We start from the raw sequence: 23806 nt of genomic DNA on the forward strand, positions 1-23806 counted from the left end.
ACATGTTTTTGACATCGAATGTATTTTTCCTTTTTCATAAACTAGCTTATCTTGCCCGCTTATTTTTAGTTTTTCTTAATGTGCATTAGGCTACCTTTAATATTCCATATTGCTAAGTTCGACAAACAAGAGTTGTGATTTTAGCAAAAACATTTAGGGTTAGTCAGTTCTCCAACATCTTTTAGTTCTATTTTCTTTTAACGACAATTGTGCACAGCAATTTGGGCTGGTCTCAGCAGATGTTGGATGACTTAAGCAAGTAGAAAGGAAACAAAACGGAATGAAGCAAATAAATCACTAATTTTCAATCTGCATCATTTCTATATGCATCATAAACAGTGTATTGAATTTCTTTATGTATGTACATTGAGCATGAATGTTTATACATGCCATGAATACAGTATAAAATACACAAACATGATCAGGCTAGTGGTGGGCAAGTCTACAGGTAGACTTTTATTAAAAAGCATAGAAATAACCAGTGTCAGTCTATATAAGATAGCTCGTTGGCTGCGAAGAGGTCCAGAGTTACTTTCAAGGTTTCCTCCATTCAAACTTACACAGATCATATATAAAGTCACAAAATGCAGGATAGTCAACATCATTCCTTAAGCCTTTCTTTACGCCGAACCTCTCTGTTATCAAATTGGCTTCTTGCTCAGAAATCAAGGACCATAACTCCAACTCCATTAGTACTCTCTTAAATTGAGATGCCGCAATGAAACCGTTGTGTACTCGATCAAAGTCTTCAAATAGGGGAAAGAGTTGCATTCTTCTTTGTCGAACCTGTAAAATAGCGGTGAGTTGAGTCTTTTGAATTCAACACTGTGGAGAGCCAACTAATGTTAACATACAGGGGAGGTAATTATCCATATCATCAATAACTTCACACAAAGGTGAAAGTACTAGACCAACCAATAACTTCTTTCACATATTAATTACTTAATACAAGTTGATTATCTTGCATTCTGTGACTTTACATGCCTTCTGGAGAAATTAAAGTTTGATTTAATTTAAATTTTATAAAATTCTACCTATAGATTTTCCTGATCATGTTTGTGTATTCTATACTTTATTCTTGGCATGTATAAAAATCTATGCTCGATGTATAAGCATAAAGGAATTCAATACACTGTTAATGATGCATATAAAAACCTACTACATGTATAAGTCATTTAAAATATCATACCTGAAACCTATCTTTTATCTTTTAAAAAAGCTCACTTTGTATTAGAACATATTTACTAATAGCACACGAGTGAGCAACTCCTCAAAGATTACATATGATGTCTACCTAGTTTACTGCTAGCAGTCGCTGTGAGAGTCTTTAACAACATCGATGGACAAATAATGACTCTGCGATCTTGGCTGGACATGTCTGTTCATTGGCAAGGGAGCCTGGACAACTGGAGACATGCCCAGTCGCTGAGAGCAATTTAAAGTAGGAGGTCATTCCTATCACCACAAGCGGCCATTTTTTGGGAACTAAACCCAACATCTTGTTTTCAGATCTAGTATTCTAGACAACCAGGCGACGGTAACAACATAGCATTCTGTGAGAAGAATAAAACACAAATAGTTATTATTATTATCATCATACAACTGATTAAAAGTATAACTGTTACCTTCTCAGCAAGTCGTTTCAAAGCTCCGACGCAGATCTCGCTATTCTCATCACTCATCATATTCATTTGCCAGTCGACGGGAGGCTTAAACTGTTCCACTTCTAGCAGCGGAGCCTTCTCAAGCTGCTTAGTCGTGAAGATAGACTCGATCTCATCGGAGAACCTTACCCAGTCGACATGGTCGCGTACGTGTGAGGCATACCTACAGTTTATACTCACAATGAGCGTCAAGAATAAGTAGACACGATATTGCATGCTAGGGGATAGTTATACTGTTACTATAAGGTGTTGAGGTTTGTTTCACGTATAATCATAACACAGTGCAATACATGTATGACAACAATGACTTTTGTAAATTGATGAGAACTTGTCACCACGTGATTATGCACAACTCTGTACATCGTCTGACCAACTATCAGTTATGCATTCCTGTGGAATACCTACTTAACCTATGGAGAGGGCAAATCCCAGATAATTAACTCCTCTGATTGTGAGATTACTACTTTAAGTAAAGGAGAGTAATTGTAAATGGCACAATGAGTAGCAGCAACATGAGTGTTGGGCTTACCCCTTCTTATCTCACTATAATTCAAGTGAATAGCATTTTGGGAGCAAATAACTCCAAATTTATGCATTTATTGCAATTCGCCATGAATTGTAGGTGAAACAAACTTTAATCGTAGCAATAGAGATGGTACCTAGTAAAAGAGTTTAAAAATACTACTTACTTGTCTTCTAGAATAGCGTACTCAGTTTCTGTAAGACCAAACTTGCAGAGGTCTAGGGCTCTCCTAAATGAAATCTTGTGCATTCTTCCTGACCTGAGCTTGTCATAATCTCTCAGCCATTCATGCACGCGTACTCTGTCCTTCACCACCTACAATCATGCAACTCTATGGTTTTACCATTTATCCATGTTAAAGTTATTAACTCTATGGTTTCAGCTTTGTGATATGTTAAAGTTGTTAACCAAACGTGTTATTTCTTAATATACATGTAATTATATAAGGTAACATTGAACAAAGGTAGCGGAGAGCTTTTCGTTAAAACATTTTTTGAAAGCTAATGGTTTTTCTACCTTCCACTACAGCATATATGACTTACAACTTTTTTCCCAATAATATTGGTTTTTTATTGTGTGGCATATCATGACACTGAAAAAATAGCCATAAATCTTAGATTTTACTATCACCTAAGCTTTCAAGGTAATGAAATGTGTGAAGAAATATAAGTTGCACCCAGAGACAGTAGGAACTGCAGCTATTGATGTACACCTTTCACACTATTTACTCCGCATCTGTTACGGTTTGTATAAGCTAAATAAAATGTAACTGTAAAAAAAATGTACTAAAAATCATGCGCCAAATATTTATTATGTCAATATATAGTGATCGAGCCTTTTCACCTTAGTTTTCATTTTGAGTAACAAGGCCTCCAAATCTGTGGCAGGGTCAATCTCTGCAAGTCGTCTGCCCTCATTCGTTTGTCTAAGGCCCTTCAGCCTCTCCAGATACATAAATGGTTGAGGATCCTGTGGCATCAGTTCTGAGAGAAACTTCATGTAATTAAATCCAGTGTCATTGCAGTACTTGGCCTCCAGTGCTGCCATCTCGTCTTCAGTGGCATGTAACTCCAGCATCATCAGTGCCTAGCAACAACGATTGCGTCTTAAAAAGGAGCATTTATGTGCTGTTTTACATCAGCTGCAAAAAACATCCTATAAGTGGCATAAGGATTTAGAATTGTTACAAACAGGTAAGTTGTTGGCAGGTTGCCACAGGTTTACTAATAACCGATGTTTGTGTTTGACCTAATATATAGACCTACAAAGAGCTATCACTCCGATGACTCATCGACCTATAATAGTCTCTTTATGACAGAGCATTAAAATCAGACAAAAAATAAATGAATACACACAAAATATTTTCCAACCATCACCTTTTAGCCATAACGCACATAAAACATTGCGTTCACTTGTTTTCTATTTTTAGAGTAGGCAACTCCAAATAGTAATCAATGCCCTTTTTATTTCTGTTTAAAACAATTTGGTTAGCTTTCAAGATTGACTTATCGAAAATTTGGAAAACCAAATATTGTAAAAAATAAATAGACATTAACTTTTGCAAACCAGGTTTTTAAAACAATTTATATGTTTGACGAACTTGAATTAGAACCTGTTTATTTACCTGTCGGAACTGCTGCCTTGTGATGTGACCATTGTTGTGTCGATCAAAGTCTTGAAAAACAGGTTTGAGAAGAACTCTACGCTGGTCAGCACGCTCTCTCAATCTAGCTAAAGTCTCTTCCACAAGCTGCACATGCTCTTCTGAAGCGTGCTTCCAGTCCATTGTACCGGGTTTTGGAACTCGGTATATCTCAGATGGTGGAACTCTCAGCTCTGGTGTTTTTTCTAGGTTCGGTTGAGTAAAAACTGAAACAGATAACTTAACATGTGAAGGTATCACATATTTATTACACTGTGTGTTGAGTGAGACTCTAGAGATACAGTCATACCTCAACATACAAGTGCCTCAACTTACGAGAACATTGAGATACGAGTAGTATTTTGAGCAAGTTTCTTCCTTGAGATACGAGTAATTTTTGAGATACGAGCCAGTGCTCGATAGCCACTACGCTATATGGCCAAATCTGCAAGAGGCCGCTTTCAAGAGCAGCAACAGTCAGTAGTTTTCCTCGATTCAGTTTGAAAAAGTTTTTAAAAGGTTGGCTAAAAGTTATAGTGAACGCGAGTCAAAAACCGCAAAACCGGAAACAGATAATAAAAGATTAAGACAACAAAATTAAAGTAAGTATATTAAAAGATTAAAACTTGGCTTCAAGTGTGTGTTCAGTAAGCCAAATTTATTTAAGTTATATTCCAAGTTTGTGTTACATCGCATCACAAAGGTTTAGTGTACCGAACACATTTCTGTCAAGTCTCTCTCGCCGTTAACCACTACGTCAGTCTCGAAGGTGAATGAAGTCTGGCTCAGAGTAATGTTACTTTTTATTGCCGATTTTAACAACTAAATAAGTATTTGTTACTTTTTTATTGTAGGCACTGAATTACAACAACCAAAAACTCGTTTTTCTACCATAAGACCCTGTTTTATGTGTTGTTTTTTTTCAAAGTACGGTAACGAATTAATTTTTCTTTAGTTATTTTGTATAGGAAATAGTGTTTTGAGACACAAGTGAATTGACATATAAGTTCAGACCAAGAATGCATTAAGCTTGTATGTCAAGGTATGACTTTACATGGTTACATATATGGAGTAAGGTATACATCATTACACACGAGTATTTTATGTAAAATATGAGGCATGACAAGGTGCCTGTTTGATTGAACCTAACACTTGTACAAAAACCTGCAACAGGTTGAACCTGCCAGTTATCAAAAGTCGGTGCCGTTTCTTAAATAAAGCATATTTTGTCAAACTGCTTACCAGATTCGATATCATCTACAAATTTGCTCCACAGTGCCTTATCTTTTGCTTTGGGATCCTCATAATATTGGCAAAGCACGGTGAACTGTGGATCCGTAAGATCATGGTGGCCCAGTTTACTCAAACCGAGTGATGAAAGACCTCTTCTAAACTGAGATTTTGTGATGGAGCCCGATCGTAGGCCATCAAAGTCTTGAAAGTACTCTATCACCTGTGAGAAGGTACATTGCAGGTGGTATAGTGTCGGGATATACTGTTTTCAGGAATTACAGATAATTAGAAATTACAAAACACCGAATTAGGAATCATTGTGGCTTTTAATCCAACTAGCATTAAAAAAAAGATAGTTTGGTATGTCATTGGCTATTAAAACTCGTCGAACCTGAATGTTTATTGAAATGAATATTTTGATGATCATTTAGTTCAAAATTTGAGTAAATAGTCATAGAATTCCCTATCAGCAAAAGGTATAAGGTTTTCCTACTATTTCATTCAGTTTGCTTGTAATCACAAGGTACCTTAATCCGCATAGCAACAGACTCTTATATATTTATCCTTTATGATTATTCCGACTAGCTTACCTACCATACTTTTCGGACTATTAACTGCACCCCTATACAAGCCACATCTGCTTTATTTAAAAAAAGTAAATAAATAAAACAATACATAGGCCGCACCTTTTGTTTAGGCCGCAGAACTCATATCAGTTCTTTTTAACACGGCAGCAGCTTTGCTGGTTAAGTGCCTGACAGCACTGTTCCATATTAACCGGCGATTTTTAACTTAGTGCCTAACGGAACAGTACCGTTAGGCATTGTTTTGTTTTTTTTCACCGCTAGAGGCGCACTAACCAGAGACTCCGGTTAATGCGCCTCTAGTGGTGAAAGAAAAAACCACAAGTTAGGCGCAGCCTTTAAATAAGCCGCATGGCTCAAAACATCGGAAAAAGGTAGCGGCTAATAGTCTGAAGAGTACTGTAACCTAAGCTAATGCTAGAATTACCCACCCTGAGTCTGTTCACGAGCACATGATTCCTTATGATGACAAAGAGGTTTTCCAGATCAACCTGGCTGATGTCACACTTGGGAAGAGCATTCATATCTTCGTAAATGGGCTTCACCGCTGTCTCTGACAACGTCACTTTTCCACCGTCTGTTCCAGGAATCGCCGTTGAGAAGTCAACAGCTGGTGGGCTGTCAATTGTGAAGCCAACAAACTCTACAAAAAAAAAAACGCATTTCCCATTGTTCCTCAGCCTAAAAAAACCATTAAGTTACTCAGTCTATACGTCATAACGACGTGATTAACATCTCACAGCAGATCAAATGACACTTTACTGCAGCACACACTCGTTCTTCCTTAGTCACAAATGCGACTCAGGTCATTGGCTATTAAAACAAAGACAAACAAGAATTAAATTCGCTGTTTACAAATGCTATAAAGCTTGACAGATGCGACAAAGATAATAACAGTTTTGCTCAGATGTAGGGATGTTCTTAAATCTCTTAAAAAACACATACGAGCATCTATGGATTGAACAAAGGCTGGATAGTTTATATCTCCCGTTGCCTCATCAATGTACTTGCGACAAAGCAACTTGAAGTCTTCTTCAGTGACATTGAGAGTGAGGAAGTGCAGCATCCTCCTGAACTGCAGAGGAGTGATGATCCTTGTGTAGGCCCCACTCTACAGAGAGACTGAGTAATAAGATTCTAAATCGCATGAGTTTGAACATTAATGTATGCAAACGCAGTAGATCTGTACAGATGGAAAGGATATGCTCGTAAGCAAACCCTGATACTATGCAGAAAATAAGGTGATCTTTTACAACTATATTGTAGACAAAACATATAATATAAATCATTATATTGGTTTGAGAATGCAGTTATGAGGTCATTTTACAACGGTTCATGTTAATGATATGAGAGGAAAATTCCAAAAAGTACGCAACTTCAGTAAAAGAAACGTTATAGTTTAAAGGTATTTTAATTATGTTTAAAATGCACTAGACAACCTATTTGCACATAAAACAGTTAACGATATACTAATCTAGCAAAATATTTTATGTATAAATATTTATATTGTAAGATTTAGAGGGCAATCAACTCCTCGCAACGATTCTCAAGAAAACCAATACTGTTTCCTGCTAAAGCATTGTTATGTCAATTTATGGCAGTTTTATATACTGTACTAAATACTCACCCTGTCGTAGTCTTTGAAATACTGATACATCATGATTCGTCTCTCTACAACTTGTTCACGGATCTTTTTGAGAACGGCCTGTAGCTGAGTCTCATCCGCAGCAGACAGTGCTGGAATCGTCTAGTAAGTAATAAAGTGTGAACTGTTACATAAGATCTAAAGGTAATAATAAATTTCAAGTTTCAGTAAGATGTAGACATTTTTTGTTCTCTAAAATGTACATTTCTGATGTAAGTGCATGAAGATAGGTAAGTACTGACAGTAGAATAAAGCTCACCCTGTTCAGCGCTCCTTCTTTGGGTCGGACAGGTGTGAGGGTTGCCTTTTTGTCCAAATCAGGGATATTGAATGCTAAAATTAAATGCCGAAGATAAATGTACTGACAATTCTAGTTAAGCATAAATTGGCAAAAAGCAAAGGAGCAGTAGTTGTCTCCCCAACTGACACTCAAACTCTTGTAGTATCATACCTCATGCTAGCGGGTATCAACAACCACTATCCTCGGGTCTATTTTTCATTGCTACCAAAAGTATTTTAATCTAGTTCAATTTATGTTACATAAAAATAAAAAAGCAAAGGGTGCAACATAAATAATAAACATAATGACTATAGTTATTAGTCTAAGGACACCACTTACCATTCTCCATCATGTCACAGAACTCCTTGTACTTCACCCTTCCATCTGGAGTCTTGTAAAAGTTTACGATCTTCTGGATTTCTTGTCTGCTCAAGAGAGCCTCTTTTCCAATGGCCAAAGACAAGCCACAAATAAACTGATTCTCCGTCACAATACCAGACCGCAGCTTGTCGTGATCTTTAAAGAACTCTGGAGTTCGCACACCATGCTTAAATACAGCGATTCTCATCTTGTCAAATATCTGTTGCACTGATGGATCCTCACACTTCTACCAAGACATGAAACAGTGAGATCTGATAACAAAACATTTTAACAAATTAACAACTCAAAATTGTCAATAGCATATTTTTCTCTAGTGATCAGAATGGCTACCAGTTGTGAGTTAATATATTGTTATTATATATTATTATATTACATATTATGGCTGTATTGCAGAACTTGCAACTAAAATATCTTTTTGGATACATTTGATCTCGTAAAGTAGAAGTTACGAAGCCATATGTGTTAGGTTATAAGGCCCTTTCCATATTTAAATAACTTCTACATCTCCATATCTTTTTGATGTAACCTCCTTTTATAAATGAGGTCTCAACCAAACATGGAAAAGCTAAAGTAATATACTAAGATTAATTAGTCGTAATTTTACTTTTTAAAAAATGTTTGTCAGCCATCCAAATCAGAATAAATTTTCTTCAAAGCAGATGAGAAAAAATTATTACAGCACCTTTGATCAATTTGATGTAATTACATTTGGCGGTTTTCACCTTAAAACATTTTAGTCTAGACTAGTGGCTTTCAAACCTCGTTTGGTATGTAATCACTCCGAGGTGCAGTAGAATTCAGGTTCAATTGCTCAGCCGCCATGTTGTCTCCTACAGCCACAAGATCATGGTGCAGGTTGAGGTAGACAATTAGCCCAGGCTCTTCCGGATCTGCATACTTCTTTACTAGCCTTGTCACTTCAGCCTCATCAATATCGGGAGGTCCAGGAAACGCTCGATAAAACTGCAATATTAAAACATTATAATAAGCCTGAGATACATGATGTTAAACAGCAAGCTTAGCCAAATAACTTTATCATAACTGCTAGTATCAGATAGATTTGGCATAACTCTTCACATGGTGCAGAATAGCGCATGGAATATTCACCTGGCTCTCCGTGATCTTCCCAATGTGATGAACATCAAAATCCTCATAACAAGTTCTCAAATTTATTCCATGATATCTGTAGTATTCAATCATCTTTTTTAGAGTCTCCATGATTTTCTTTTCTGACGCTGGACTTAGCGGTCGGACAGTTCGTTGGGTGCCCAAACTAAAGAATGCATAATTGTTCAGTATTTGATTTGGGCCAACGCCAACTATACATAATGACCTAGATGCTGTGAAAAAGTGCAAATAAATGCTTTGAAATAAAATCAAACAGTAAATAATAAAAACTTGGTTAGCAAGCTTTTAGAAAAACAAAAGAAATATAGAAACTAACAATTCTGCAGGTTCAACTCTTTGGAAAGATGGATCTATAGTTAAGTTGTCAGCAGAGAAAGCTTGCTCAATAGAAGTAGCAAACTGCTTCCAGCTGACTCTGCCATTTCCCTTGAGATCATACGTTCGTTTAAGTACTTGTTCCTCTGCTGGGGTAAACTTCAACCCAAGATTCATCCAAAGGCAACGAAAAAATTGGCTATCTAAAATATAACATATAATATAATCTTACAGAATGTTACTTAGTAAAACATAGTGTTACATTCAATTTGAAACACACGAATTAAAAGCTATTTAATAATTTTGTTGGCATGTATTTGCAGAATGTCTACAAATCTGCAAGTACACGTAATACATATTGTCTTACCTGTGACATAGCCAGATCTTAACCTATCGTAGTCTATAAAGAACTCGGAAGGACGAAGCCTTTTGGTGAGACAAAGATTTTTGATCTTGTGTTCAATCTCGTTTATCAAAGCAGACACCATGATGGTGCTAGAGTAGTACCTAGATATTCACAGCAAAACAATAAAAAACATGCAATATAAACACGTATTATACGTAATATGTTATACGTCATATAAAACACATTCATTATATGCATTACTTTTGGATATTCATCTCAATTGAATTATCCAACGAAATTAGTTGTTTCTTTAAAGTTAGGGTTAATAAATTTGGAGTGTTTCAAGCATACTTTAATGCTTTTGTGATTTTATAAAAATTCTCATAAAACTAGATAAAAGGTAGACATGTCTAATCTAAGTTATTGCATGCATTAAGACAATATTGGCAAAATATTGTTATGCTGAGGACAGAGGCAAAATGAAACACATCAACAAAACTAAAATTATCAACAGTAAATATTTTTAATTATTAAAATTTGTTACAAAATCAGATATGCTATAGCATAACAATGTTCTTGTTTTGTGAATTGATTGTTGCACAAATCAACTGTACATACCTGTACGAAACGTTATCACACGCTAGCGATGAATGTTTCTTGTCGATGGGTTGCTAAGATACAATAGCTAAAACGGAAATTGGAGAGCGATGTAAACCTCTGTGCGCGGGAACACTTACTAATATGCGTTGATTTTTGTATAGTTAAATATATTTTAATATAACAATAACATATAATTTGCTAAATATAAAAATTTAAATATGTAAAAGTAACACAAACTATAACTTAAAGTTTGTTCTTGTTTGTTTAATTAATTTCAAGGTCGTAACTGTTCAGCAAAAAGCCGGTTTGCGCCGATGCAGTTGCGGGGCGGTAAATACCTATAAAAAGAGAAGATATGTACTGTATAGGCATGAAAACTTTTTATTATAAGATATTTTGTTATAAAATTTTCTTTCGGCGATGCGAAAACGAGAGAATCTCTCATTATACAGTACAATGTATCTCTTTTTTTCTCGCAGGACCTGTAGATAAAATGGTTTTTCCAAGAATGCGCGTGCGTTTGTTTACATATCGAGACCTCGCCTGTCTTGACAAACCGTTGTTTTTGCGGAGTTGTCCCCACGTCAAGCGGACGCGCAAAACAAGTTTTGCTCGTTCGACGAGAGGACAACTCCGCAAAAACAATAGTTTGTCAAGACGGACTAATCGAGATCGGACTCGTTTACTTACCGGTATGCAGTGATGTAGTGCCAACCTTTTTTTAACCAAACTGTAAAGTTGAAATAAATGGATGTAGGCGACCAAGAGTCCAAATGGTGGAGACTCCACCATTTGGCTGTTCCAACTATGTGGCGGTTGGAACAGCTGGGGGGCACTGTAAGCCCCCTGTGAGGTCCGGGGCGAAGCCCCGGTTGCCAAAGCCTACAAGGCTTTAAAATCATGTATATGATATGAGAAAAGAGCACATCTGTAGTAATAAATAAGTTGAACCAACCAATTAGGATCACAATCTTGTCATGTTACATGAACATTAAATCACTGTATTGTACTGTATATGCTGCTTTTATATTGAATGGCCATTGAATGTTGACTATAATGACATTAGTGTACTTGAATCAATGAAATAGAGCTATAATATACCTTGAGAATTGGGAAAGTGTAAAATTTTTTAACCCTAACTATAGTTATGCTTAAAAAACACAAATGTTCTAACCATAACTTAGTTAGGGAGAATTAGGGTAGCACTACATCACTGCCAGTATGCAAGATACTATGGAGCCTCAGAGTCACAGTGCCTCTCGGTTCATGTTCTCAAACCGAGTTGTTGAACTCAAGTTGAGATTGTCAAAGAACTCGGGCTGGGTTTTAACCTTAATGAACTCGAGTTGTGTTTACAACTCGAGTTATATTTACAAACTCGAGTTTTGTAAATATAACTCAGTTTATCAACTCGGGTTGCAAACCCGAGACACTCTAATTCGCCATAAATTTTAGTTTTACGGTACATAAATAAATAGTTTAATTTCTAGTAGCTAACGGGTGCCTGTCACTGTACCATTGTTAATACAACCAGATCTACGGTTATGCTACCGTAATACCAATATATTGCACCTTACTTTTACAAACGCGAGTTTGTAAATACAGTATAACTTGTCTTGTCAACTCGGGTTGCAAACTCGAGGCACTGTAAGGCATGTAAGGCGCCATAAAGATATCGTATCCGTTCGGGAAGAAAACGCGAGGGCATTTCGGCAACGAAACTACTATGCCCTACGACCTACGATGACATTATGTGTGTGTTAATGGACAAATCATGTTATGCATAACTAATCCGAATCTACACACAGCATCAGTGTTGAATTTGCTTGGTCATTTTATTTCATTTTGACTATGTTCAGTTTGCTTAGCTTGTGGGCAGACCTGCCAACCCCGGAGTGGGGAAAGGAGTAAGAGTCTATTTTGGGGTCAATGAAAACACGAGGATTTGATAAGTGGGGTAAATTTTCATAGCTTATAAAAACACCACAGCGAAAGATAATATAACTCCATATGGAAATCACATGTCGTGGAGATTATTGATAGATGAGAATGCCACAAATATGTTTATACATAGTTGTTTATTAGTAGTAAGTATGATTACTACTTGAAGATTGGGGCAAAAAACAGGTTCACTTAGGTAAAAGGGGCAATTGCCTGACACGGGGGTGAGATGCATGAGGCATGGGGCAATTGCGTGAGTCTCACGCCCAATGCGTGAGAGTGGCAGGTATGCTTGTGAGAACTGAAAAGATTTTTACTGACTCAGGTACTAGTGAAGGTATTAAGCTATTGTGAGCCATACTGATATTTACTAGTATAAGTTACTTTTTTGTTCCATGAGTTAAACAATGAACAACTAACAAAATTCTAAACAATAATATTAACGACAAAAGGTTAAAATAGCCAATAAAAGTTACATCCATACTGGAACAGTCGTCCATATTTGTTTGCTCAGTCTCGTACGGCTGTGAGTTTCGACAGTCAAACGAGAGTCATGACAGTCTATAGGTAAAGAGTTTCAGCATTTGGTGGGTAAAAGAGACTCTACAGGCAGAAGAGAGAGGCTCCTCAAAAGAGAGAACGCCCAAGTCTGCCGCTAGGAAAGAGAGGCTGACTCATTGGAGCTGTTCTCTTTTATAGATGTCTAGCATGTGTGAAGGCTAGCCTGTAGAGAGTGAGTTGAGCCTTAAGATTCAATGCTTTTATGTCAGGTGTGTTAAGATATTTTGTTTATGTAGAGCCTTTGGCTGGTGTACGCGATGTAAACATGTAGGGTGGAGCTCATGACTAACTCCCGGTATCTAGGTCATGTCTGGCGAAGGTCTAATTTCTTTTTTGGTAGTTTTCTGGCAGATTGATGGACTCATTTTTTGTGGTGGATTTTTTCCATCCTGGAGTTTCTAATTTGCTCGTGGTAGCTTTTCCAATTTTTTTGATCTTTTGAACTTTTGGGCCTCGTGTTGTTAGGTCGTATTGGGTGTGTATCTTATAGTCTGGCTTCACTCCTTGTTTGTACCTCGTGTTGTTAGGTCGTATTGGGTGTGTATCTTATAGTCTGGCTTCACTCCCTGTTTGTACCTTGTTTTGGAGATACTTTTATACAACAATGACAACAATGCATGCAGAAAAGATATTTAATTATCTATTCATCTTCAACACAATACACCAGATCACCCAAAGAATAGTGTCAGCTCAGATTTCAACTGGACAAGAAAACCACAGATCACTGTATTTCACCATAATATATAGATTTATTTATATTCTTATTCAGATTCAACACAATACATCAATATATTGCATAGACATCGGAAGGAGAGAAATGAGAATGGAATAGCTATCCAACTTGGTAAAGAGCCTATACAGAGTGAAAGACAGCCTTCATCGGAAGCTATTACGAAAGATTGAGTATGTCACATAAACAAGAATTGCATTGCTTGAGCTTACATTTTAATCTTTGTATTTTATGCTAATTTTTGCTTTTTACTTTTAGCTAATTTCAATTTCGTGTTTTAGGCTAATTTTATTTTTACTGTATACAAGTAATGTCAAAGCGGTCCTCGGAAACTGTCAAACTCATGAAAAACAGTCTTTTTAACTGTTTGCATGGGATTCCATATAATCATAGAATTTTCCCAGGAGTTGGCTTCTCGAAGTAAGCAGAGCCTCTGAAAAATAAGCTTTAATGATTTTTCACAGCTAAAAGAATTTTTTTTCAAATATGACATTCGGAAAAACAAAGAATCGAGCAAAATACGTATTCCAAAATTTTTCTAGATTTGAAATGCCAACAACAAAAAAGAAAGAGACGCTTTTATAAATTCTAGACTCAATAAAATGACCAAGTTTTTTCAAACATCATGGGCTCTCAAAAAAGTGAGGTAATGCGCTCAACCACTGCAAGTGTGTTGCGCTATGCCTAGTCAGCATTTGCACACAGCTAGCAAAATGCTGACAAAAAGCCTATTAAAATCTATTATTCTCAAGTGGCTTGTATAAAAGGAGCCTCTGAAAGTGATTAAAGATGTAGTTGCGTCAAAAAAGTCAATTTAATGAAATTAGGACCCATAAAAGGCTAAAACATCAGCTACAATTTGATGCCATTTTTGTCTTTGTAGACCAACCCTGTCCAGAGATATATGCGTTTGAATGAGGCTCTCTTTTAAAAAGCTCACGTTCCAGCGGGTGCCTATTTCGTGACGTCACAAGCAAGGTATCTGAAACGAAACCACGAGCGATAAATATGAGGTCGCTTCGTTAGCCAATCATGAGTGCGAAATCTTTATATAGGCCGTAATAAATGTTATCACTCGTAAAACGCGTTGTCTGTGATCTCGAAGAATCTCATCGTTAGAGAATTCTCAACGTTACTGATTCAACGCGTTTCAACAATTACTAAATTATACATAGTTTTGTATAGCGACTGCGACTCAGAGTTATTTGAGCAACTTTTAGTAAAATATTGGAGTAGACAGCCTATGGCTGTTGACAGGCGTCAGCAGCGTTTCGCTGCAGAGGAAGACAGAATGGAGGTAAATTAACTTAGAGTCTTCTATACTTGAGTAAATATAATATTTTTATAGTCATAAATACATTTACTAATTAATAAAATAATAATTCTTTGCTATCTCCAATCATCGTTTCATAGCTTATCTGCCGTTTTACCTAGCTTTAATATTTTTTTCGAATTTTCTTTGGTAAATTAGAGTCATGATTACCAATTATTTTCACTCGTAGGAAGCGAGTAAAATCGATTGATCATTGCAAATCTTTAATTTCCAGAACCAAAGCTTCGAATCGTTAGCTTGGCTTGCTTGTGCCTTTATTAAATGTTTATTCGTTTTTAAAATTACACTCGCAATCTATTTAACTCCTAATTTGGAAGCTGTCAATAGATACGCTTTAGAATGACATATCTATGAATGACATATATTTATTGCATTTTTTTTACTGATTACAGAATGTTTATGTCGTCCCACCAGCCGAAGAAGCTTTGTCAGTGTAGAAACTGCCATAAAGTGGAAAGAGAGACTTGAATGCGTGCTGCATAAGCCATGATGTTTTGTTTGAGTTTGTTGCAGTAGATGAATTTGTCTTATTGTATCAGCTAATACTATCTGAGTGGCCACGACTTGATGAATATTTTTAATAAAAGTTTTATGCCGAGATGAAAATAATTTTGCTTGTAAAAATTATATAATAAAATAATATTGTTGAAGATAATGCAAAACATGATTTGCAGAATATTGTAGTGAATTGGATATGGTATATGGATGTCCGCAGAACTGGAGAAGGTGAGTTCAAATCCAGTTTGCAGCAGACTTCTCATCCTTAACACTCTATCCCTGTCTATATTCTTTTCAAAGACGTGGCTTGCTTATTTCACTTCGGTAGTATTCGGTAAGAATACTACTAGTAAGAAACTAGTACGTAGACGGTGTAGGCAATGATATACAGCCCTGCCCCAAAGATAGGCGACAGGCATAATGTGGGCGGGGCTTATAAGAGGCGGTATATCGTTAGTATAATGGGTAGCTGCTGATACAAAGACCGCGTTCTACATAGTGACTTGACAGAATTACCGTAGACCAGTAGAATTGGTAGTCGGTACCCAAATGTTTACACAACATTTGGAGAAAGTGAGTAGAACAAATTTTCAATTTTCGTCATTTGAGGCCTTTGAAACATTCATAATAATGCATCTGTAGCAGGATTTAAAATTTTATTCTAGCCAACATGAGCAAATACAAAATAAGATATATGCCAATAGAGCCGCGTAAGACTAGACTTTTATCGCAAATAGCCGATGTGAATACGAGAGATGGAGACAGGTTGCCTAACGCGTGACATCATTTTGGGCAAGTCTGGGCACGTTTTTGTGGCCTGAGCGTTTTTACGGCGATCAGATTTTTTCGGTTTTAATCTTCAAATATCTTGGCAATGCGATTGCCTAACACAACAAACAACATATCAACTGATAGAGAAAAAAAAATGCTTTCTTTTAAGATCAACTTAAATTTGACGCAACTACATCTTTAAGGCAGCGAAAACTAGCACAGGCCAGACAAGCCATATGCTCGAGCACTAATCCGTTTTTGAGGACAGTTTTGATCGCAATCACATCTTGACGAGATATACATTATACACTATGAATCGACAGTTTTTTTTATTCATTTTCCGCTTAAGCGAGGATTATTATTATTGGCAAATATACATTATATCAAAGCCTGAAATAGGCCATTCCATTGTCAATATGACAATGACATTGGACATTGCATACAAAATTCACGATTGACACTCAAGAGAGGCTTTACACTAGTAATAGAAAAGAGGCTAGCACTTATACTACTGAGGAGTAAACATTGGTACCCAAACGAAGCACGACAACTACTGAACTGAGAGTTAAATACACATATATTTAGGAGAAGACAATTACTCAATTAGTGTCAGAATTACAAATATCTAACAGATCATGCAAAAATTTGCTAGATTAAATTGATGGTTGAGTATTTTAGAGAACATTTTCTTTATTTGGCAGAAAGAGCAGCTTAGCCAGTTCAAAATATTTATGTTTTACGTCAGAAGTTCAATCAAGAATTCTACCTTACACAAATATATATAGAACTACAAAAAAACTATTATATTTTACAAGTTTCATTCCATTGAACTTTAAATTTATATTTCAAATAATTCTTTTATATAATTATATAATATACATTTTTTTATGTGACACTTTTCCAGAAATATCGATAGAACTCTAAATCACCACATTTTTGTGAGTAAAATAATATTCATGCTATTATCAGCTTTTGATTAATTAATGGTAGTGGCAAGTAGCAGGCCGGTAGTAATTTTTAGCTAACATTTTTAGCTAAGCAAATTGCTAGCAAAATTATGCCTATCCCTTTAGCCATTATTTATTTGGAAATCTTTTAACAATTGTAACAGAAAATGCCTTAGTACAACTTAAATGATGTATTGAAATTGAAATGTTCAACTGCTTTCCCAGTCATCTTCTCGATTTAATTTAACAACTCTCAGTTCAACTGGAACAATTACTGCTTAGCGAAAGTCTAGAAACTTTGGTAACAAATTTGTGCAATATTTAAGTCGGATAGTTAATGAAGTATGACTCGGTTTAGTCAAAATGAGATGAGCATAAAATGTTATGTGCAAGCTTTTTTGCAGTCTAGATCAAAAACCATTAACAGAACAACGAAATTGTTTCATTTTTCTGAAATTAAAAAATAAAAATTTGTTATATTAATGCGCTTCATTAGTTCAAAAACCATTGTTAAAACCATTGTTAATTTTTGTTAGTGCAACGTGCCGTAAAGGTTTCAGATAGGTGTGCTATGAACAACTACCTGATGAGTTATTTGTTTGTATCAGTTTTAATTTGTTTCTCACTATATTCGTCTCCTCTTTTTCCTGTTTTTTGCTGTTCTGGTCTTTGTTACTGCTTCATCCAGCTACTTTTCCCTCATAGTACTTGGCTGTCTTAGACAATTGCACAACAAGTGTCCTGTTTTTCCACAGCCATAACATGGGATGTCATCAGCAGATAGCGAGCTGAGTTGGAGCTGCTCATTTGGGCATTCCTAGCTCAGATGCCCCTTACCTCTGCAACCATAGCACAGTATTTGATAGTTATGCTTGTGAAAGTGCCCTGGTTTGCCGCAATTTTAACGCGTCTGCTTTCTGGGTCCCCATACTGCATCCAAATCCACACTTTATTGCAATTGTTCATGCAGCTGTCTCATATTGCATGCATGTTTCATGAACTGGTTAAATTGATTGCATCCATTTAAAGAATCACGCTCTGCAAAATCTTGTTGCAGACTTCATTGATGATGACATGTACAATTAAATCAGCTTCCAAATTCTGTAGCCTGCGTGATGTCGCCAATGATGCTACTCTCTGAGTGAACGTACTGAGTTCCTGTCTTGACTGCTGTTTTGAGGTCAAGGACCGGTGCAGCAGCACAGTCTTATTCTTCCTTCGGGCAAAGTAGGCCTTGAATTCATCTGCTACTCTCTCATACCTCAGGTCATCTGTCTCCATTTTGAATTACTCAAAGATTGTCATTTCGGCCTCTCTTATGTTGCGGACCAACGTCGTCACTTTTCTTTTGCTTATTTTTGCCTCCCTTGCATCCTCATCTGTTATCTTTACTTCACAGCCAACTGCCAATGCTGGTATTGGCAGTGTTAAGCCTTGTGTTAAATCTGTTCCAGCTTTCCACCTTGTGGCTTTCTAATTTGGGTTCACTGATTTTAATTTTTTCTGTCATCTCTACCTTTTTCTCTTTCCTTTTTGAAGCCCCAGTCAAGTAAATTCCCAAATCATCGTGCTGTTTCAGTCGAGCAATTGAACCTTTCACATTGTCTGCTTGTGGCTTTTACCCATGAGATCGTGGAATATGCACGGAATAACATTTCGTCAAGGTACAAACCTGACTAGTTGTTTATAGCAATATCTGTTGTAGTAGTATTGGCAATCAATCTTCTCGGCCTTTAATTGTTCCAATGTCCGAGTCTCTTCTCATTTGTCAGTTATCTCTACACCCTCTCTATCTCTCATCCTCCAAGCATGCGTCACTTCAATAGCTCTCAGGCCAAATAAAGTCACAATCACACGCAAATACAAGCTCACTCTCATGAGACTCCCGCACTGTATTAATATGCCTATCCCATTAATGATCGCAAGTCAACTCTTCATAGTTGGATTTATTAGCATCAGGCCACGTCCCAGCAGTAATATTACCTGCTCCTACAAATTAGGAATCTTTCATTTTTCGATGACCAATGTCAAGTTTCAACAGTGCCGACAGCCGACTATGCTGGACACTTCTGCTCAAAGTGATTCTTGCCTCCACAGGCTCTACAAGTCTTTCGATTGCAAGACATCGACCTCGCTTATGCTCAAAGTCATGTGTTCTGATCGTCTGTCTGCAATGGTGGATTCTCCCTCTGATTAACATGATTGGTAGCAGCCACCCTCTTTGTGCTAGCCTTGTCCCCTTTTGCCATCAAATTGATCTGTTGCTCAGTCCCTTCCAATGCGCAGATCATTTCAATAGCATTTGTCAGATTCTTCGTAATGTCACAAAGTAGTTTCTCTCTCATCTTTGCAGATCAGAGACCTGTCACCAAAGTCACACTTCACAGCTTGAAAGCAAATCCTTTTCACAGAAGATCCACAGGCTCGCCACCAGATTGAGTGATGTTCTCAGATGAAGCTCATTTTTCCTTAGATTACAATAATTCTAAAACATATCTAGAAAACCCTTGAGTACAACTTTACTTTTACCAGTCGGAGCCTCAATTTGAGAAAACACTTCATTTGCTTCATCCCCACCAATATTCAAAAACATTGCAATCTGACTTCTTGCAGTAGCAGCACTTTCAGTGTGTTCAGAACCAGCCGGAAACTTCTTCAAACAAGGTCAATGGCCGTCAAGTAATTTTCAAATTTTTTTATATATAGTTCTTAAAGGTTGACTTGCAACAAAATTCACATTACAGTTATTTAGTATCAAAAGATTCACCATGTCTTACTCTGTTGTGTTGTAGATGCAAAATATGTGGGAATGTGATTACAAGCTCTTAAAAGCTCAAAAATGAACAGTTAATCGCAGCCACACGAGACCGCCGTAGTTTGGATTCTCTTTCCAAAAGGCTCAAATGGGACATAGTTGTACAAGATGGTTTCTGTTTACACTTTCATGCAACCTCATTTGTCGAAATATTTTCACAAATATATTTCACGCATTCAATAAAACCATGTCTATTGTTCTTACGCGTCTGTTTTATCGTCATTGTAATGCTGTCACTTTGAGCACTGATATCTCAAAGCCCACTGTAAAAATTTGTTTAATTTTTTAACCCTTATCTCGAAGGAGTACATATCATTGTCTGATAATCATGACGAGCCTGTTGGTCAGTTGTGATAATGGAAAAGTGCTGCAGAAATTATTAGCAAAGTATTGGGTCACATGATAAGATTACGACTAGACGATTCGATCAAGCTCAAACAAAACTGTAAAGTAGCGAGCATCTATATCTGATACGGGGTCTTCGGTAAAACCCAAAGTGTTTGTCATAAACTAGTGCTACGAGAAGTTTTATATTGAGCTTTTTATTGTCTTTTCAATTCACGTGAGAACATTACGTGACAAAACAATAACCAAATGTAATGACAACGTCAGAGAAATAAACTGATTCCAATCTACGACGGTTTTTCGTTTTTGAGCTTTTAAGAGCTTGTAATCACATTTCCACATATTTTGCACCTACAACACAACAGAGTAAGACATGGTGAATTTTTTGATACCAACTAACTGTTATGTGAATTTTGTTGCGAGTCAACCTTTAAAAAAATTGCCATCAAAGCAGGGTTCAGAGGGCTGCTTCCAACGTTCCTTAGTAGCAAGCTACAGGCTAAAAACAGTAATATGAAACAAAAGCTAAACTAGAAATAGATCTGAGTCGGTCAGAAAATCAACCCCTTCAGCTAGTGGTAAAACAGGTGTGGTGAGTCACTCATCACACTGCCACCATGTTACGTTTTAGTAGCAGTGGCTCACCTTAATTGTTAGTTGCTGTTAGAGTCTATCAGTGATAGTATTGAGCCATCTTCTATCAGCTTAGTAGTGTTAGGATCTGCAGTTGTCCTGTCGTTAGCTAGTAAAAGATTAACAAGAATTATCTGAGAGAACTTGGTATCATCATCGTCATCAAGGAGCTCTGAGTGTCATCAGGTCTTATCAATTTAAATACAGTCATACTTCGACTTACGAGCCTAATGCGTTCCAAGACTGAGCTCGTATGTCAATTTACTTGTATGTTGGTGCAATTTATTTATATATAGAACAATTAAATATATATTGATTGGTTTCCATACTCTAGAAAAAACAAATAAAACACTCAAAACAAGATATTGTAACAGAAAGAACATGTTGGTTATTGTCCTAACTTACCACATGCTTTCAAAAAGCAACAAATAAAAAATAATGCAAGGAAATGCGATAAATTAAAATGTAAAATTAAATACATACAATAGCAGCCAACGCTAGCATTTGCCAGAGAGGGAGATATAAGTTATCCTTCATTACAACAGTTGACTTTGATAAATTTAGATTTTATCAAAGTCTTAAAAGACAAACTTAGAAGCAAATCTAAAAGCAAACTTTCATTTTTAACTTAATGTAATTAAAATTTCTTTGGCGCTCACGGTTAGAAGTTTCTCGCTGGTTAGCTAATTTTTCCTTTGTTTCGCTTTCACGACTAGCCGGCCGTTTTAAGATGAACCTATCTAAGGACGTTTGCCTTTGTCGCCCTTTCAACATGTTGCGATTAGGACGAACACAAGTGTCGTCACAAAGGTTTAATGCACGACCACTAGCCAACTTGTCCGAATGTCTATTTTTATAGTTTTGATAGATAGCACCGGCCTTTTCAAAAAGCGTCGTTTCAGTTACGCTGTCACCGGCCAATTGTTTATCTTTTATCCAATGCCTGAGCGGTCTCTCCATCAGCGGTTGTGAAGATCACTGCGCCGTTTAGAAACTATGGTTAGTCCTTTTGCGAGCTAAACGCCCTGAATATAATCCTTCTGTTTGATAATTGTGGATGCATTTCTGTCATATTACTGAGCTAGCTCAATCACACATACACATTTCGCATATTTTTCAATAATTTTTTGTTTAATATCAATTGTTATCATTTGCTTTTTCTTTGCATTATTTCTCATTTTACTGGCAAACTTTCGGTCTATGCGCAGTACTTTTAATTCACATAATTCTGCACTGAAAAGTGCGCGCAAAAACACGGTACAAAAGTATAACCTAAGCAGTTGAAAAATACAGATTGATGCTGTTGTCATAAAACACCTCCGGCATACTTGGCAACTGACTCACGTGCTCGTATCTCAAACATGGCTCGTATGTTAGTGCTAAAACTTGTTTACAAGCTGGCTCGTATCTCAAGTTTTTCGTACGTTGGAGCACTCGTAAGTTGAAGTATTACTGTAATTGATAGGCTTTGAAATAGTTAGATCATCGTAGCCTGGAAAGAAAGTGGAAAGAAATCACCAAAATGTAAGGCGCTGTGTCTCAACTAAAATCGAAAATACAACAAAAACTATCAAGCCATTTTATTTGAGTAAAACTTGAATTTATTGATAAATGTAGACAATAGAATGTAATTTACCAAATTCCTTTACATATAGTTTTGATAAAACTGTAAGAGATAACTGGAACAATCAAATGTAACACTTGAAGAGGCAACATAAAAATTGAAATTTAGCTTCAACAAAGTTATTATACAGAACTGAGATCAAGCCTCAACAGAGACTTATACAGAATTGAAATCAAGCTTCAACAGAGATATTACACAGAATTGAAATCAAGCTTCAACAGAGATATTACACAGAATTGAAATCAATCATCAACAGCAACATCATAATTATAGATCATTCTCAAAGAAGCTTGACTACGGATGGAGATACATAACCATGAATGCATACATATACCCTACAAGCTGTGCCTTCCGGCGTTGCCCTGGTATTAAAAATCAGCTTATAAACAATGAGAAGTGATGAGATTTGCTTACCACTTGCTGGCTGGCAACTCTCCAGCAAGTGGCACGCCATTGCCAAGTGGCCTGGCATATTGCCATTGGAAAATTCCACTAATCTAGTTAGTAAGTTTCAAATGCCGGTAGGCAATGACATTGCGACAGCATTGTTGCCTAGCTAGGCTATTCTAATAATAGCTATAGCCGGAATGCAGACAGACATACAGCATACAGACATAAAACATACTTTGAGAAATATATATATAGATTAGAAACAATCCCTACCGCCAGAGAACGTCAGAAACCGAGTAAACATTTCCTGTGTCAATATGACATCACCAATCATAGCATGACGACCACAAATGTAGCAAATTCTTTAATCCAGCTCTCCTTCATAGGATAACTTTTGCAAGGTTTTTGTAAGAGTGAAGATATACAAGTACCTTCTTCACAGATTGTTGGTTGAAACAAGATGCGCTGAGTCCAGTCAGCTAGAAGTCTATATATGTAAAAAGGTTTGATCTATATAGATAAATCTCAGTGTGTGTCCTTTTGCATTTCCATTTAATCTTGTGTTCAGTTTTATACTAATTTAAATCTAGCGATGAAAAATCCACACGTTACTAGATATGATCTCAAGACCTCCAGATCTAGAGGCATTGAACTTAACCATTAAGCTACAAGAAATTCAATGCAGTCATTGGGCAAATAGTCATTACATTGGTTAAAATACTCACGCTTGCTTGGGGTTGATAACTAGCAACATTGACCGGCTACAATTGTTAGCTGGCCCATAACTCGAGTATTGTTTTAGCAAAGATTTTAGTAAAAATCTAGATTTTCATGTAAGTTACTCAAATTCATTGGGTAATTATTTACCAAATAAATT

At 36.5% G+C, this 23806-nt stretch overlaps 1 protein-coding gene across 1 annotated transcript; it reads right to left on the reverse strand.

Annotated features, from left to right (window-relative positions):
• Window positions 1-428: 428 nt before the first annotated feature.
• On the reverse strand, window positions 429-10386 carry LOC137392910 (uncharacterized). Its single transcript, XM_068079274.1, has 16 exons — window positions 10360-10386; window positions 9763-9902; window positions 9397-9598; window positions 9060-9225; window positions 8712-8915; window positions 7911-8178; window positions 7551-7624; window positions 7274-7393; window positions 6592-6757; window positions 6078-6289; window positions 5072-5282; window positions 3812-4056; window positions 3031-3273; window positions 2354-2502; window positions 1626-1827; window positions 429-786 (listed from the first exon to the last, which is right to left on the reverse strand). Exons 2-16 carry the CDS (start codon window positions 9881-9883, stop codon window positions 535-537), a joined length of 2835 nt encoding a protein of 944 aa, XP_067935375.1. The 5' UTR covers window positions 9884-9902; window positions 10360-10386; the 3' UTR covers window positions 429-534.
• Window positions 10387-23806: the final 13420 nt, after the last annotated feature.

The sequence above is a fragment of the Watersipora subatra genome, chromosome 4 (assembly GCF_963576615.1).
Source record: "Watersipora subatra chromosome 4, tzWatSuba1.1, whole genome shotgun sequence".
In the NCBI taxonomy this organism is placed as follows: domain Eukaryota; kingdom Metazoa; phylum Bryozoa; class Gymnolaemata; order Cheilostomatida; family Watersiporidae; genus Watersipora; species Watersipora subatra.

Bases quoted from the DNA above. Each gene is read 5' to 3' on its own strand.
- LOC137392910 (XM_068079274.1), bottom strand. From the start codon at position 9,883: ATGGTGTCTGCTTTGATAAACGAGATTGAACACAAGATCAAAAATCTT. The intron at 3,274-3,811 runs GTAAATAAACAG...CGTTGTTGCTAG, and splicing joins CAAGGCAGCAGTTCCGACAG to GCACTGATGATGCTGGAGTT. The intron at 2,503-3,030 runs GTGAAAAGGCTC...GCATGATTGTAG, and splicing joins TACTCAAAATGAAAACTAAG to GTGGTGAAGGACAGAGTACG.